A 15,991-nucleotide genomic window follows, 5' to 3' on the forward strand; every position below is an offset into this window, starting at 1 on the left:
CAAGGCGCCGTAACGTTACCAAAATCTGTAACCCCCTTCTTCTTCACATAGAACGGTTTTAATGTTACCCAAATTCACTCCAGTGATGTCTAACCTCCTCTATTTTATATATTAGAAAACACATTGCTCTGATGTGAAACAGACATACAAAAGGGACACCAAATTTGATAAAGCATTACTAAAGGCTACCGAAATCTGTTACCCCCCTTTATTTCAGTCCAAATTCTGTTTAAATTCTAAATAAAACTTCAAGTAGTCTCATATTATCAAGCTTATACCTAATGTATACCTACATGTGCTAAAACCATAATAACAAAACGCACCTCATTAGCCATTCCACTCCCTTCATCTCATTGGTTGAGACGCAGCGCCTCGTTTTAGCTCCGCCCCTTCGCACTTCTTCTCCTCGGCGTTGTCTGGGTAACCAAAAAAGACGCTTCACAGCTAAAGGCGCGTCGTAAACATCGAAGGGCTAATTTCATCCTTTAATTGTCTAAATCATACATATGCTGTGCAAAAAACACACGGTCACAACGGCAGTGCTGAGTGGAAGAGCTCTCAGGTAAATTCTTTAAACAGTCGTTATTTGAAAGGTTTTTAAAGCGGCAGGCCTCGGTGTGGATTAGCTAACAGAGCTAGCGACAGATTTACTAACGTTGAAAACAGATGTAAACAACATTTTCGATTACACTTCGACTTTGACGCCGTAATTGCTCAGGATATCATAGCAATGGATGTATAAGCTTCAGAAATACATCTTATGTAACAGTTACAACTTTTATCAGCGCATCAAACCGTTAACTTTGAGGAGTCACACTTACATAAAAAACACCATGGTATTACTACGTTTTTTGGTCATACTAACATTTTAATGACTTGTTTTGGACACTAACCTTATGCTATGTGAAGTACTTTGGATTATCGTTTAAATACCACTGTGTTATCATACGGTAAGCATACAGTATGTATCAAAATACCATGGTATCATCATATTGCACCATAGTTCCATCACAATACTTTCTGTTAATGCAGTTAGCCACATTAAACCATCTACAAAGTTATTTTTTTATATTGTAGTTGTCATAATTAGGTTCTCAGTCAATGTTGTCAATGTTAGACTGCTGTATTATGTGTCTCATGATGTTAATACAGTCTGATCATTATTATTTCTATAGTTTTGTAGGTCATGGCTGTGTATTTTGATCATCGTGTTGAGGCTCCTGACAGCAGTGGAGCAGCCGTCTTGATCTCATGGCATTCCAGTGTGTGTGTGCTGGCCGTGGGCTCTGTGAACGCCTCTACCGGGGGCTGCGTGGATCTTTACCTGCAACAGGTGAGAGATAATTTCTGTTAATGTTGTTTTACATTAATACCCATTTCTGGGAAGTCGGGAAGATTTTTCCACTCTTTTTTGCTCATCAAGGCTCTAATTATTTAAACAAACATGCAGTAAAACAGTTATATTGTGAAATACAGTATTATTACAATTTAAATATCCTTTAAAATGTAATGGAATTTTCAGCATCATTACTCCAGTCTTCAGTGTCACACGATCCTTCAGAAATCATTCTTATATGCTGATTTTCTGTTCAAGAAACATTATTATTGTTAATGTTATAAACTGTTGTGCTGCTTGATAATATGAATACATTTTTCTTGAGCACCACATCAGCATATTAGAAGAATCATGTGACACTGAAGACTGGACCAATGATGCTGAAAATTCAGCTTTGCATCACAGGAATAAAGTATACTTTAAATAGACTACCAGTCAAAAGTTTTTGAACAGTAAGATTTGTAAGAAGTCTCTTCTGCTCACCAAGCCTGCATTTATTTGATCCAAAGTACAGCAAAAACAGTACAATTCTGAAATATTTTTACTATTTAAAATTACAGATTTGTATTTGATTATATTGTAAAATGTAATTTATTCCTGTAATTTCAAAGCTGCTCCAGTCACACAATCCTTCAAAAACATTCTAATATTCTGATTTGCTGCTCGAAAAACATTTATTATTAATATTATGTTGAAAACAGCTGAGTAGAATATTTGAGCTTTCTTTGATGAATAGAAAGTTCAGAAGAACAGCATTTATCTAAAATAGAACTATTTCGTAACATTATAAATGTCTTTATCATCTCTTTTGATAAATGTAAAGCATCCTTGCTAAACAAAAGTATTAATTTATATAATTTTGTTCCCCCCAAAAGAAAAAAAAAATGACTCCAAGCTTTTGAATGGAATAAAGTATAATGTTACAAAAACTTTTTATTTAAGATAAATGCTGATCTTTGGATATTTCTAGTCATCAAAGAATGCTGAAAAAATCTATTTGACTGTTTTAAATATTAATAAAAATAGTAATAAAAAAATCATCAATTGAACAGCAATCAGTATATTAGAATGATTTCTGACGGATCATGTGACACTGAAGACTGGGGTAATAATGCTGATGCAAATTAAAATATATTCAAATAGAAAGCAGTTATTTTAAATAGTAAAAATATTCACAATATTACTGCTTTTGCTGTATTTTGGATCAAACAAATGGAGACTTTGTGAGCAGAAGAGAATTAAATTAAAAATCTTACTACCTTCTTATAAAACTAATATTTAAAATATTAACTTTATTTTAAGAAATGCATTTTATGAAATTGCATCAGTGATAATGTTGAGTTTTAATGTGTTGTGTAATAATATCTGTGTGCTTGTGTGTGTGTGTTTTAGGGAGAGCATGTTGAGCTGTGTCATGTGGAGCGGGGATTCAGCCCCTCGTTGTTGCAGTGGCACCCGACTAAACCTCTGCTGGCGGTGGGATGGGAGACGGGCGAGACCATGCTCCTCTCACACCCATCCGGTGAACACACACCTCTGCCCAACAACACACACACCACCTGCATCACAGTGCTGGAGTGGAGCAGTAATGGCAGCCGACTGGTCACGGGAGATCAGGTTACACACAGTGCATATGTGTATATTTCACTGTGTTATATAATAAATGCTGATGGTTAGGGTTTAAACATGCACTGAGTAGAAATTCTGTGTGTGTTACAGGCAGGTGTAATGGTGCTGTGGAGGGTGGATGCTAGAGGAAAACTGCAGGGATCTCCTCTGATAAAACATGACTACAGTAAACCACTGACGTGTTGCATATTCAGACCTCCACTGCCTACTGAGTGAGTCTCATTTAAAGGAGCAGTTCACTTCCAGAAGAAAAATGTACAAATAATGGACTCACCCCCCTTCATCCAAGATGTTCATGTCTTTCTTTCTTGAAGAAATAGTTTTTTGAGAAAAAACATTTTAGGATTTTTTTCTCTCCATATAATGCTTCTATGGTGCCCCTGAGTTTGAACTTCCAAAATGCAGTTTAAATGTAGCTTCAATGGGCTTTAAATGATCCCAGCCTTGGAAGAAGGGGCTTATCTAGTGAAACAATCAGTTATTTAAAAAAAAAAAAAATCACAATTTATGTACTTTTTAACCTGGTCTAGTGTATGAACTCTGTGTATTCTGGTTCATGACAGTTAGGGCATGTCAAAAAACTCCCATTTCATTATCTTAAAATCTTACTTAAATTTTTTTCATCTTCAAGATTGTCCAGCATTTACCTTTTTTCGAGTGTTCGACCTTCTTTGCATGTTCAAACTGGGCTGGTACTTCTGGAGCAATCTAGGGTGATTTTTTAAGTTGAGATGAGATGGGTGTTTTTCGACATGAACCGAAATACACAGAGTGTATTTTTTAGAAAATAACCGATAGCTTTGCCAGATAAGACCTTTCAACCTCGGCTGGGTTCATTTAGAGCCCTTTGAAGCTGCATTTACACTGCGTTTTGGAAGTTTAAACTCTGGGGCACCACAGAAGTCCACTATATGGAGAGAAATCCTGAAATGTTTTCCTCAAAAAACATAAATTCTAATGAAGAAAGAATATAGAATATAGAGAGATCCTCCATTGTGTGCTTATATTTGTAGGGATGTGGCAATGCTGGCTCGTGCTGCCGTCAGCGGGGATGAAAACGCTCTGGACATGTTTAACTGGAAGAAGAGCAATAAAGGAGGAGCGTTTGCACTGGGATCACAGGAAGGACTGGTGTTCTACATCAGTACAGCTGATGGTGAGAGATTATAGGATGTTTAGCGATGATGTTCAGTCACTGTGGGTTCGTTCTAACTGTGTGTGATGTTTAGGGAGTGTGTTCAGTGTGGATGAGCAGGCGCGTAGTGTGCCGTTACTGTCTGTTGAGAGTGCAGTACAGAAGATGTGGTACTCCAAGAGGAGGGCCGTCCTTGCCGTGGTAACAGACTCACTGCTGCTCTCTCAGTTCAGTCTTGGACCGGAAGGAATTGCTCAGGAGATCAGTAAGGTAACGGCCAATCAGATCTCAGCTCATATGTCAAGGCCAATTAGATATCAGGATGCAACCAAAATTTGGTTGAGACATGCAGTATAGGTGAATTGGAAAGTCTAAATTGGCCATAGTGAGTGAGTGTGTGAGTGAATGACTGAGTGAGTGTGTCCCAGCACTAGGGGTTGTACGAGTTAGTGCACTCTCAGGGCTGGGTTGCAGCAGGAAGGGCATCTGGCATAAAAACATGTGCCAAATAAGCTGTGCGGACCACTAAATTAGAAAGGAGCAAGCTGAAAGAGAGAGAGTTATTTTATTACATGAAGATATTTAGTAATATTGTTGTGTTTTTGTCATTTTTTAATTAGTTTTTTTAAACATGTCTGTATAGTTGTTCATTTTATTTTAATTTTAGTTATTTTAGTACATCTTAATTGAAATAAAATAATAAAAAATGATACACCACCAGTCAAAAGTGTTTGATATTTAATGTTATTAAAGAAGTCTCTTCTGTTCACCAAGCTTGCATTTATTTGATCCAAAGTAACAATTCTAATACGCTGATTTGCTGCTCAATATTTAAAACGGTTGAGTACGGTACATTTTTCAGGATCCTTTGATAATTAGAAAGATCCAAAGATCACCATTGATCTAAAAAAATAAGCTTTTGTAACATTATACACTAAATTATTCAAAAGAACTTTATTATTTCAAAAAAAGTCTATTTAGCTGGTTTCAACAACATAATAATGTTTTTTGAGCAGCAAATGAGAATATTAGAATGATTTCTGAAGGACCACGTGACTGGAGTAATCATGCCAAAAATTCAGCTTTGAAATCACAGGAATAAATTACATTTTAAAATATATTCAAACAGAAAACAGTTATTTTAAATAGTAAAAATATTTCTCAATTTTTTCTGTTTTCTGTACTTTGGATCAAATAAATGTAGGCTTGGTGAGCAAAAACTTTTGACTGGTAGCATATGTTTTAGTTTTTTTAAACATTTTATTTTATTTCAAGTAAGATTTTTTTTTTTAGTTCAAGTTAACTGTAATATGTATGTACAGGTTAAGCTCAGTGGCAGAGGTGGGCAGCATGCAGACATTGCGTGGACAGAAAACGGTTTGCTCATCACCGCCTCAGGAGAACAACACATCAGGTGAAAATTTAATTTTAGACTCCTGTGTTATTTTGACTGTGTATGTATACAACACACAAGTATTGTACAGTTTCTCAGCAGTTGCCCTGAGATGTTGCATGTGTTCTAATAGTTGTGTGTGTGTGTGTGTGTGTGTGTGTGTGTGTGTGTGTAGGTTGTGGGATGTGGAGCTGGATGATCATTATGCTCTAACACTGGATGAGTCTCTGGGCTTTGAGAAAGGAGAACTGCTCAACTGTGTTTCCTTTAGCACTTCTAAACGTAAGACTTCCACTGTGACAAATTTAAACACTTTTTCCATTGAAACTGGCGTATATTAAATAAAATGCACGTATTGATGAAATGCATATCTTGATAACCTTTTAAGTTGCTCTTTATAAAAACATCTGCCAAAACACAAATGTAAGTGATTTTATAAGTGTGGTTTTGCTCAGAAGTAATCTAAATTCGAATGTGTTTTCACCTGCAGAAGTTCTTGCAGCAGGTACTAGCAAAGGCCGTGTTGCTCTGTGGCACATGGTGACTGTGAGTGATCAGAAAGGAGACACGAAAATTCACTGGAAACTCCAAACACCAGCAGAAGTTGAAGGAAACATCTCACAGCTACAAGTGAGCAGTTGCATTAGATATTTAGGAATATTTCATGTTATGGGTCCTTTGCTGAAGTCTCTCCCCGTGTCTGTTTGTGTGTCTGCAGTGGGGTTCGAGCTCTCATCTGTTGGCCGTCTGCAGCAGCAGCTGTGTGGTGATCTTGTCAGAGCATGTGATGTGTTCTCATTATAGCCAGCAGATGGCAGCAGTGCAGCTCACGCCAACACAGCTCAGCCTGGCCAACTTCAACACCAACACACACATCACCTTTCACACAGACACACACATCAGAGCCGTGCAAGTCACCAAAGTAAGACAGCATTTAACACAGCCAATTTATAGATTTACCTCATTCTTCAAATGTACAGTAATGATTTTACCATAAAATCACACATCAGCATTATGTTCGCAACAGGATATGTGACCCTGGACAGCAAAACCAGTTGTAAGTAGCACAAAATTATTTTTCTTTTATTAAAGATATTAAGTAAATATCATGTTCCATGAAGATGTTTTGTAAATTTCCTACCTTAAATATATCAAAATTATAACTAATAATTTTGGATTAGTAATATGCAGTGCTAAGAACTTCATTTGGACAACTTTAAAGGTGATTTTCTCAATATTTAGATTTTTTGCACCCTCAGATTCCAGATTTTCAAATAGTTGTATATCGGCCAAATGTTATCCTATCCTAACAAACCACACAATAATCGAAAGCGTATTTATTCATATTTCAGATTATGTATAAATCTCAATTTCAAAAAATTGACATTATGACTGGTTTTGTCGTCCAGGGTCACAAATGAGAAACATAATATTGTAATTTAATTATTTTTGATTGTGCTAAATTATTTTTAAAATATGTGTATATATAATATATGATTTATTTTTTTTACATATAATAATAAATTATACTTAAAAAAATGCTAAATAATTGTGCCAAATTATTTAACATTTAATCAGTTAAAATATAATAGGAAAAAATACATGAGGCAATTTGTATGTATATGAATGTGTGTGTGTGTGTGTGTGTGTATATACATATAGCAATACATAACTTTTAATATTTTATTATATACACACAATATATATAAGAAATATGTATGAAATGAATACAATTTTCCTAGACATTCTTTTAAATTGTAAATGATATTATTAATTACATTAATATTACATTAATAATATATATATATATATTTTTTTTTTTTGCTAAATAAGTGATATTTAAATTTTCAACATTTATTTCATAATCTCTATGTATAGGATTTGGTTGCGGTGTGGAATGGAAAATATATCACTGTGTACGAGCCATCAGGACAAACCCTACATAGCACAGGTACCATAAACACATATCTCCAGACAACACATTAATGATGATTTGCAGGACCACACAGAATCAGGACATATTTATATGCCAGGGTCATTTTCAGATTAGTTTTGTTTTTATCGTCAGGTTCTTTCCAGTGTGAGTCTCTTGCTCTTGCGGTTCATGAAGGAAACATTTACACTGTTGAACCAAACCGCGTCCAGATCCGCACACCACAGGTAGGCGTACACATGTCCAAACTCTACACACATCAATGTTCTTTAAAGGGATAGTTCACCCAAAAATGAAAATTTGATGTGTATCTGCTTACCCCCAGAGCAACCAAGATGTAGGTGACTTTGTTTCCTCAGCAGAACACAAACGAAGATTTTTAACGAAAACCGGTGCAATCTGTCAGCCAAATAATGGGAGTGGATGGGCACCAGACCTTTAAAAGTAAACAAAAACATGCACAGACAAATCCAACACCCTGCGACTTGTGACGATACATTGATATCCTAAGACACGAAACGATTTGTTTTTGCGAGAAACTGAACAGCATTCACATAATTTTTTACCTTTGATTCACAGCCACGTCCATCTGTCCTGAGCACGAGTTTAGCATCAGGCAGGTTACATGTGAACGCGCTCTGGCGTAGAATACGCAAACGCCGGAAGCGATATGTCGCATGTATACGACACTCATTGTTTACACAGTGCACAGAGATTGTGGGTATAGCGGCTATTCAAAATGGTAATTACTTGCACTTATCCTGATTGTTCAAACCGATTTAAAGATAAAAGATTACGTTTGCTTGCGCAAACTCATCCGGGACTTTTCACCGATTTCCCCTTACGGCGTTTGCCTATTCTACGCCAGAGCGCAAACACATGTCACGAGCCGGATGCTAAACTCGTGCTCAGGACAGATGGACGTGGCTGTGAATCAAAGGTAAAAAATGATGTGAATGCTGTTCAGTTTCTCGCAAAAACAAATCGTTTCGTGTCTTAGGACATCAATGTATCGTCACGAGCCGCAGGGTGTAATTTGGATTTGTCTGTGCATGTTTTTGTTTACTTTTAAAGGTCTGGTGCCCATTCACTCACATTATTTTGCTGGCAGACTGCATCGGTTTTCGTTAAAAATCTTTGTTTGTGTTCTGCTGAGGAAACAAAGTCACCTACATCTTGGATCCCCTGGGGGTAAGCAGATAAACATCAAATTTTCATTTTTGGGTGAACTATCCCTTTAACTTATGAAAATATGTGGCTTTTCAAATTTCCAAGTTTGTGTTTCATAAGTGTATGTTTGTGTGTATGTGCGTGTGAATGTCCAGGGCACCGTGAAGCAGTTGTTGGTGTTTTCTGAAGCGGAAGGAAACCCAACACTGCTGAGTGTGTGTGGATCTTACCTGGCTGTGGGAACAGATACGTGTCACGTCAGAGTGTTTAACCTCACGCGCAGGTAAACACACACAAACACTAATCTGCTCAAACGTGTGTAAATGTGTGTATATTGAGTGTGTGTTTGTGTACACAGGGAGGCCAAAGCCATAGGTGTCACAAAGAACCTCTCTGAGCTCATTCCTGACCTGGGCGCTCTGAGATCAGTCAAATGCAACGCCAGCGGCAGTCAGTTGAGCATCCTCATAACACAGGTATAAAAAAGACACTTCTTAATGTTTGATGCATTGTAATGTTCACAATGCAACAACAAAACAATAACTATTTCATATAAATCAACATTAATTGGTTATAAGATATATATGATGTGTTTTGTGCATCGTAGGTGAACGGAAGGCCGGATAACAAAGTATATTTCTATGACATTGAGCTGGACACGTTGTCACACTTCGACTTCTTCACAGGGAGGCCGGAGAGCAGTCTCGCACAGTCCGAGGACAATGAAAGGTGTCTATGTTTGTGTGGTCTCAGGAACAGAGATGATGCTTGTTTATAAAGATAAGCAAATGTTCATTGTGAAAAATTGTGTTTGAATTTAAGATCTCAGTGTGAGGGGGAGTTGGCTGCCCGCTGCCCAGTTTCTCAGTTCTGGGACGAGAATGAGTCACGTATGTTTGTGTGTGAAACTGTTCCCGTGAACTCTGACCTCCACAGTAGCAGCCAATCACAAATAGAGAAGGTAAAACACAACATAATTCATTTATATTTGTATATAGATTTTAAATGTTTTTTAAAGAAGGGTCTTCTGCTCACCATGCCTGCATTTATTTGATCCAAAGTACATCAAAAACTGTACAATTCTGAAATATTTTTACTATTTAAAATAAGCATTTTCTATTTGAACGTAGTTTAAAATGTAATTTATCCCTGTTATTACAAAGCTGAATTTTTAGCATCATTACTCTAGTTTTTAGTGTCACGTGATCCTTCAGAAATCATTCTAATATGCTGATTTGCTGCTCAAGAAGCATTTTTTTATTATTATTATTATCAATATTTAAAACAGTTGAGTACTTTGTTTTCAGGATTCTTTGATGAATAGAAAGATCAAAAGATCAGCATTTTGAAGAAATTATAGGAATTAATACATTTATTTAGCAAGGATGCTGTAAATTGATCAAACGTGATAAAGAAATTTATAATGTTACAGAAGATTTTTATTTCAGATAAATGATGTTCTTCTGAACTTTCCATTCATCAAAGAAACCTGAAAAAAATTTTACTCGGCTGTTTTCAACATAATAATATAAAAAATGTTTTTTTGAGCAGCGAATCAGAATATTAGAAAGATTTATGAAGGATCGTGTGACTGGAGTAATGATGCAAAAAATTTAGCTTCGAAATCACAGGAATAAATTACATGTTAAAATATATTCAAATAGAAAACAGTTATTTTAAACAGTAAAAATATTTAAAAATGTTAGTGTTTTTTAACAACATTTTTATTTATTTATTTATTTTATGTTTAGATTAGTAGAAGTTATATACGTAGTTATAAATTAGGTTTGATTTTAAAGCTTAAAGTTTCATAATTCATCATCACCCATGTTTTAGGTCTAGCACCTAAATAAAATAATTTTTTTTGTGATATTGACCTCAAATTTGAAACACTTGATTTTTAAACCAATAAAAAAACATAATGTGTTTTTTATTTTTTTTATATATTTTTTTCTTCCAATTTTATACCTGCTTCAGAACAGACACAGATGCAGAAATTATAACTTTTTTTGTTTACATTGTTTCTCTCTTAAAAACAGATCTGAAAAACTTTATAGTCTTGGCTCAGTATTATATATGCATTTTATATTTAAAATTATGTGTTTTTTCCTGGTCAATCTAGACATACCAAATACATTTCGAGGGTTAAATAAATGTGTTTAAGTATACAAAATGTTTTTTGTCTTTCTTTTTGTCAGGAAGACGTGTTGGTGGTGACATTCTTTGTGACTCAAGAACACGGTCTCCTCTTGCAGGACTCACAGCCTAAACCAGCTACGCTGCTCTCTCTGCTGGCTTTAGATACACCGTATTACTATTATATTTGCAAGGTACAGGCGCACAGAAACCTACCATTCCTGTCTCCCTGTCAATCTGTGTCTCTATTTCTCACCCCTTGAATTTTTCTGTATCTCTTGCATGCATCTTTTCATTTTTCTCTTTCTGATTTTCATTCTCATTGTGCTTCCACTGCTAAAGCTCTTATTTCGGAGGGGAGGCCTCGTTCTCCCTATTGTGAGTACCTCACAATAACCCAGCAGTCATTTTTCAGCAGAATCATCACACATCACCTTTTTTCTCTCCATTCATATTTTCGCATTTGTTTCAACAATCTACAAAGAGTTTTTGCTTTTTTTTTAAGGTTTGTCGTTAATAAATGCTTCTTTCTGTCCTCTTAGCTGGGTGAGGATAGAGATCAGGCGGTCTCGACTCCCGCCGCCACACCCCAGGTGCCTTCGTCTCCTCAGATGGTGGTACGGCGAGCCCTCCGAGACTTTGTGGGGTTGGAGAGCTGCGAGAAGCAGACCCGAGATGCCATGCTGAACTTCAGCTTCTACCTCACTATAGGGGACATGGATGAAGCATTTAAAGCCATCAAACTCATCAAGAGGTACATGCACACAGACGCCAATTCAACACTCGTGCACTTACGTCTTACCAGAGTGATGAGGTTCATAATAAGTAAATGTGTAAGTCAGAAATTAGATTGGTAGAACATTTGAAAGTGCTTTTACTGCCACTTTTTGGGTTCAGCTGCACTACTTTGAATTGCATTAGATAGTCGTCTTTGACCATTGCGCTGTGCCTTGCTGCTTTTTCAGCATCTTGTCCATTAGTACTGCATTTTTTAGACTGGTTAAAAGTACTTTTTGCAAGCAAAAATGCAATCTGTGTGAATGGCCCCTTTAGATGTCAGCACTTATTTTCTCAAAGACCAGATAAGTGTGTTTTTCAGAATATAGGATTATAAGTTGTGTGATAGTAGTGATTTGTTTGATAATATGCCTCCATAGACAGGATTTTTTAGAATCATAGATGTGTTCGAACATTTACATTTAGTCATTTAGCAGATGCTTTTATTGAAAGTGATTTACAAATAAGGACAATAGAAGCAATTAAAACAACAAAAGAGCAACAAATGTGTTGTGACAAGTCCCGGTTAGTCTAACGCAGTACATGTAGCAACATTTTTTTTATAATGATTAAAAAGAGGTAGAATAGATAGAGCCGGTGTTAGAGGGTCAAGTTATTACTGTTATTTTTTATAACGATCAAAAAAAAAAAACAAGTAGTTAGAGTAGAAAAATGATAGAGAATGCTAGTGTTAGAGGTGTCAAAAAACAGTTCTTCTTATGTTGAAACCAGCTTAGTAGATTTTTTCCCGAGTTTATTTGATAAATAGAAAGGTCAGAAGAAAAGCATTTATCTGAAAAAGAAATATTTTGTAAAATTAAATGAAAAAAGAAAAAAATTATACTGACAAGCTTTTGATTGGTATAGTGTATAATATTACAAAAGCCTTTTTTTTTTTTTTTTTTTTTTTTTAATACTGATCTTTGGCTCCTTCTATTCATTAAAGAATCCTAAAAAAAAATGTACTGAACTGATTTAATATTAGTAATAATAATTTAAAAAATCTAGCTTTGGTCACGGAAATAAATTACATTTTAAAATATATTCAAATACAAAACAGTTGTTTTAAATAGTAAAAATATTTCACAATAGTACTGCTTTTGCTGTATTTTGGATCAAATAAATGCAGCCTTGGTGAGAAGAAGAGACTTCTTTATAAAACTTTAAAAATCTTACTGTCCAAAAACTTATGACTGCTAATGTATGTCTAAGGTAAAATACTAAAAATACTAGACTAAACTAAAACTAAAATGAAAAATCTAAAAATAAAATCTAATTCAAAATAAAACTATCATAGTCTTAAATAATATTAAAATAACACAAAAATTAAGTTCAAAAAAGTATTACAAAATGTCAGCAGATGAAAGCTATTTGCCTGTTGTTGATCCAGTGCTATTTTAGTACTTTTATATACTATTAAATTTTGTATTAATATATCAACATTTTTAAAATTATCTTTTATTTTATATTTGTAGTCTTTTAATTTTTAATAGTTTTTTTCTATTTAGCTTTAAATTATGTTTATTTCAGAGTTAATTTAGTAATATTAGTACTTAAGCTTGAACTTATTTTATTTTAATCAGTTGTCATGCAACATTTCTAATATATACATTTCTGCTTCATTTCATTTAATAAAAACGATTTATAATAGTTTTAGTTTTAAAGGAGAAGTTCACTTCCAGAACAAAAATTGACAGATAATTTACTCACCCCCTTGTCGTCCAAGATGTTCATGTCTTTCTTTCTTCAGTCTAATGTTTGAGGAAAACATTTCAGGATTTCTCTCCATATAGTGGACTTCTATGGTGCCCTAAGTTTGAACTTACAAAGCAATCCCAGCTGAGAAAGAAGGGTCTTATCAACCAAAAGGATCGGTTATTTTCTAAAAAATAATTGACAATTTATATACTTTTTAACCTCAAATGCTCGTCTTGTCTTGAACTCTTGTGTATTCCAGTTTAAGACAGTTAGGGTATGTTGAAAAATTCCCATTTCATTTTCTCCTCCAACAAAATCGTCTAACATTACTGCAGAAGAACCAACCCAGTGTTTACAAAGTGAACATGCAAAGAGGATTTAAAAACACTAAAAAAATACAAAAAAAGGTAAAACAGCGATGTAGGGCGATTCTGAGGTTGCAGAAGAAAATGAGATGGGAATTTTTCGACATACCCTTATAATGCTGATGATACAATTGGCAACTTTTTGAGCAATTTTATCGGGCAACTTTTTTTTGCAATATTGTTTGGGCACTTTCTCATTGAAAATGGGTAACAGATTTCTATCTGGATAATTTAGATCAATCGTGGGCCCTGTATCTCACCTGGTTGCCCATTGACGGCAACATTGCTCAAAAAGTTGCCCAGTGTAACATCAGCATTACTGTCTTGAAATGGAATACACAGAGTTCACACAGATCTAGACAAGATGAGCATTTGAGGTTTTTTTTTCTGTAGAAGATGACATTTTTTTTTTTTTTTTTTTTACTAGATAAGACCCTTCTTTCTTGGCTGGGATTGTTTAGAACCCTTTGCAGCTGCGTTTAAACTGCATTTGGAAGTTCACTATATGGAGTGAACTTCCAAAGTTCACTCCATATAGTGAAGTTCACTATTGTAGTCCACTATATAGAGAGAAATCCTGAAATGTTTTCCTCAAAAAACATAATTTCTTTATTACTGAAGAAAGAAAGACATGAACATCTTGTATGACAGAGGTGTGAGTAAATTATCTGTAAATTTTTGTTCTGGAAGTGAACTACTCCTTTAATTAACAGTAAAAAAAACTGTGTTGATCATCTCAAAATATCAAAATATTGGCCAATTAATGTCCTGGTAAATCACAGCTAAAAATGCTGTCTAGTTAGTCAGCTTACTAGGTTTTAAAATACAAATAATCTGGCTGCATTCGACTGAATCACTGTGAGTGAGTGAAACATCCTCTGCGTTCTGCCTGTCTGCGGTCTGGGTGTATGTGGAGGACGTGCGATGTGGCACGATTACCATCCATTCCAGCGAAAACAGATTTTATGTAAAGAAATCTTCATCATAAAAATGATTCACCACTGATAAATGAGTTAACGGTGAGCCGGACGTTTTATATTATATGAGTGTTGTCATTGATTTCAGACACAAAATGCATTCCCTGTCATATTTCCAGAGAGGAAACAGTGATCTAAACAGACACACACACACACACACACACACACACACACACTGTCGACTCCCTGTTTTGAATGAAATTTACAGAAGTGGCTTTTGGGAAGGGTGTGTGTGCGTTTCATGTTTATAATGGGAATTGCAATTGTACTTTGCGTGCTTGTAAGGTTACTGATGTTTATATGTAGGTGTGTGTAGCGGCTTCCCAAAAGACGCCAGAGTGTATGAGAGAGCACTACCGTAAAAGACACAGATTTCCATGACTGTACGGGCGTGTGTACTGTACATTCCTGCTGTATTGTTTTAGTTCGTTTTAGCAACAGATGAAACGGTGAGGAAAGGAAAAGCTCTTGAGTTGAGGGATCTATTGATGCCTATCTTTAACAATCACATTCTCAAGAACCGTGACGGATCCCCGTAGGGTTTGTCTGTGGAACGGACTGTCGGAAATGTTTACATGACCTTTAACTTTTCACCTTTTAAAGGTTAGTGCACCCGAAAGATTTTAGAAAGTTTTAAAATGCAATTTCCTGTGATGCAAAGCGTCATTACTCCAGTCTTCAGTGCCCTTCACATGGTCCAGAAATCATTCTAATATGCTGATTTACTGCTCAAGAAACATGTCATAGTATTATCATGTTGAAAACAGTACATTTTTTCATAATTCACTCATTTTCGGGTGAGCTATCCCTTTCTGTAATATTAATTACTCTCACGTTATCGCCTTTCAATTGTCAGTCTGGAATCAGGGGTCACAGTAGAGTATAATGAGTGTCTCCGTTCATTTCCTCTCATTCAGACTGTCCTTGACTCTCTTCTGTGCTCACAATCTTTCTCAGACACACAGTCAAGCCCAGAAAATCCCCTTTCGAGTGTTGAATGGCTTTGTTTATTTCTTTAATAATATTATACCAGTCCCGCTCAGGGTGAAATGTGAAATTTTAATAATATACATAATATAGCTCTATATTATAGTCATATATGGGTACCACAGGCACAGGTTAGCAAATATTAATCTATTGTTTACTGAACTGATATAGTTCCAGTCTATCATGAAATTATGACCAGTTTCAGATCATCTCTTTCTTATTGGTGACTATACAGAGTTTGCTCATTGGGCGTCTTGTAGGTTATGTAACATCAGATGTATTGTCACAGATGAACGCACAGGCAGAAGTCAATAAAATAATTTTGGTACCAAGCGACCAGACCTGCACAGAATCTGCTCCTCCAGATTTTCATTTTGTCGCCTTCACATATTCCTAGATTAAATATTTTAGATTCATATGATAATACTCCAAGCTCTGACGCATTTTACCATATG

General features: G+C 35.3%; 1 protein-coding gene across 1 annotated transcript in view; it reads left to right on the forward strand.

Annotated features, from left to right (window-relative positions):
- Positions 1-442: 442 nt before the first annotated feature.
- The window catches only part of ift140 (intraflagellar transport 140 homolog (Chlamydomonas)), a 40,356-nt gene continuing 24,807 nt past the window's right edge, over positions 443-15,991 (forward strand). The window contains exons 1-18 of the mRNA XM_073830935.1: positions 443-562; positions 1,176-1,333; positions 2,729-2,953; positions 3,056-3,177; positions 3,979-4,121; positions 4,195-4,370; positions 5,423-5,514; positions 5,669-5,775; positions 5,984-6,123; positions 6,212-6,415; positions 7,372-7,444; positions 7,562-7,653; positions 8,752-8,879; positions 8,955-9,072; positions 9,204-9,325; positions 9,419-9,557; positions 10,795-10,926; positions 11,275-11,486. Coding sequence (XP_073687036.1) covers positions 1,187-1,333; positions 2,729-2,953; positions 3,056-3,177; positions 3,979-4,121; positions 4,195-4,370; positions 5,423-5,514; positions 5,669-5,775; positions 5,984-6,123; positions 6,212-6,415; positions 7,372-7,444; positions 7,562-7,653; positions 8,752-8,879; positions 8,955-9,072; positions 9,204-9,325; positions 9,419-9,557; positions 10,795-10,926; positions 11,275-11,486 — 2,372 coding nt within the window. The 5' untranslated portion in view covers positions 443-562; positions 1,176-1,186. The remainder of the gene's footprint in view (positions 563-1,175; positions 1,334-2,728; positions 2,954-3,055; positions 3,178-3,978; positions 4,122-4,194; positions 4,371-5,422; positions 5,515-5,668; positions 5,776-5,983; positions 6,124-6,211; positions 6,416-7,371; positions 7,445-7,561; positions 7,654-8,751; positions 8,880-8,954; positions 9,073-9,203; positions 9,326-9,418; positions 9,558-10,794; positions 10,927-11,274; positions 11,487-15,991) is intronic.

The sequence above is a fragment of the Garra rufa genome, chromosome 24, assembly GCF_049309525.1.
Source record: "Garra rufa chromosome 24, GarRuf1.0, whole genome shotgun sequence".
In the NCBI taxonomy this organism is placed as follows: Eukaryota; Metazoa; Chordata; class Actinopteri; order Cypriniformes; family Cyprinidae; genus Garra; species Garra rufa.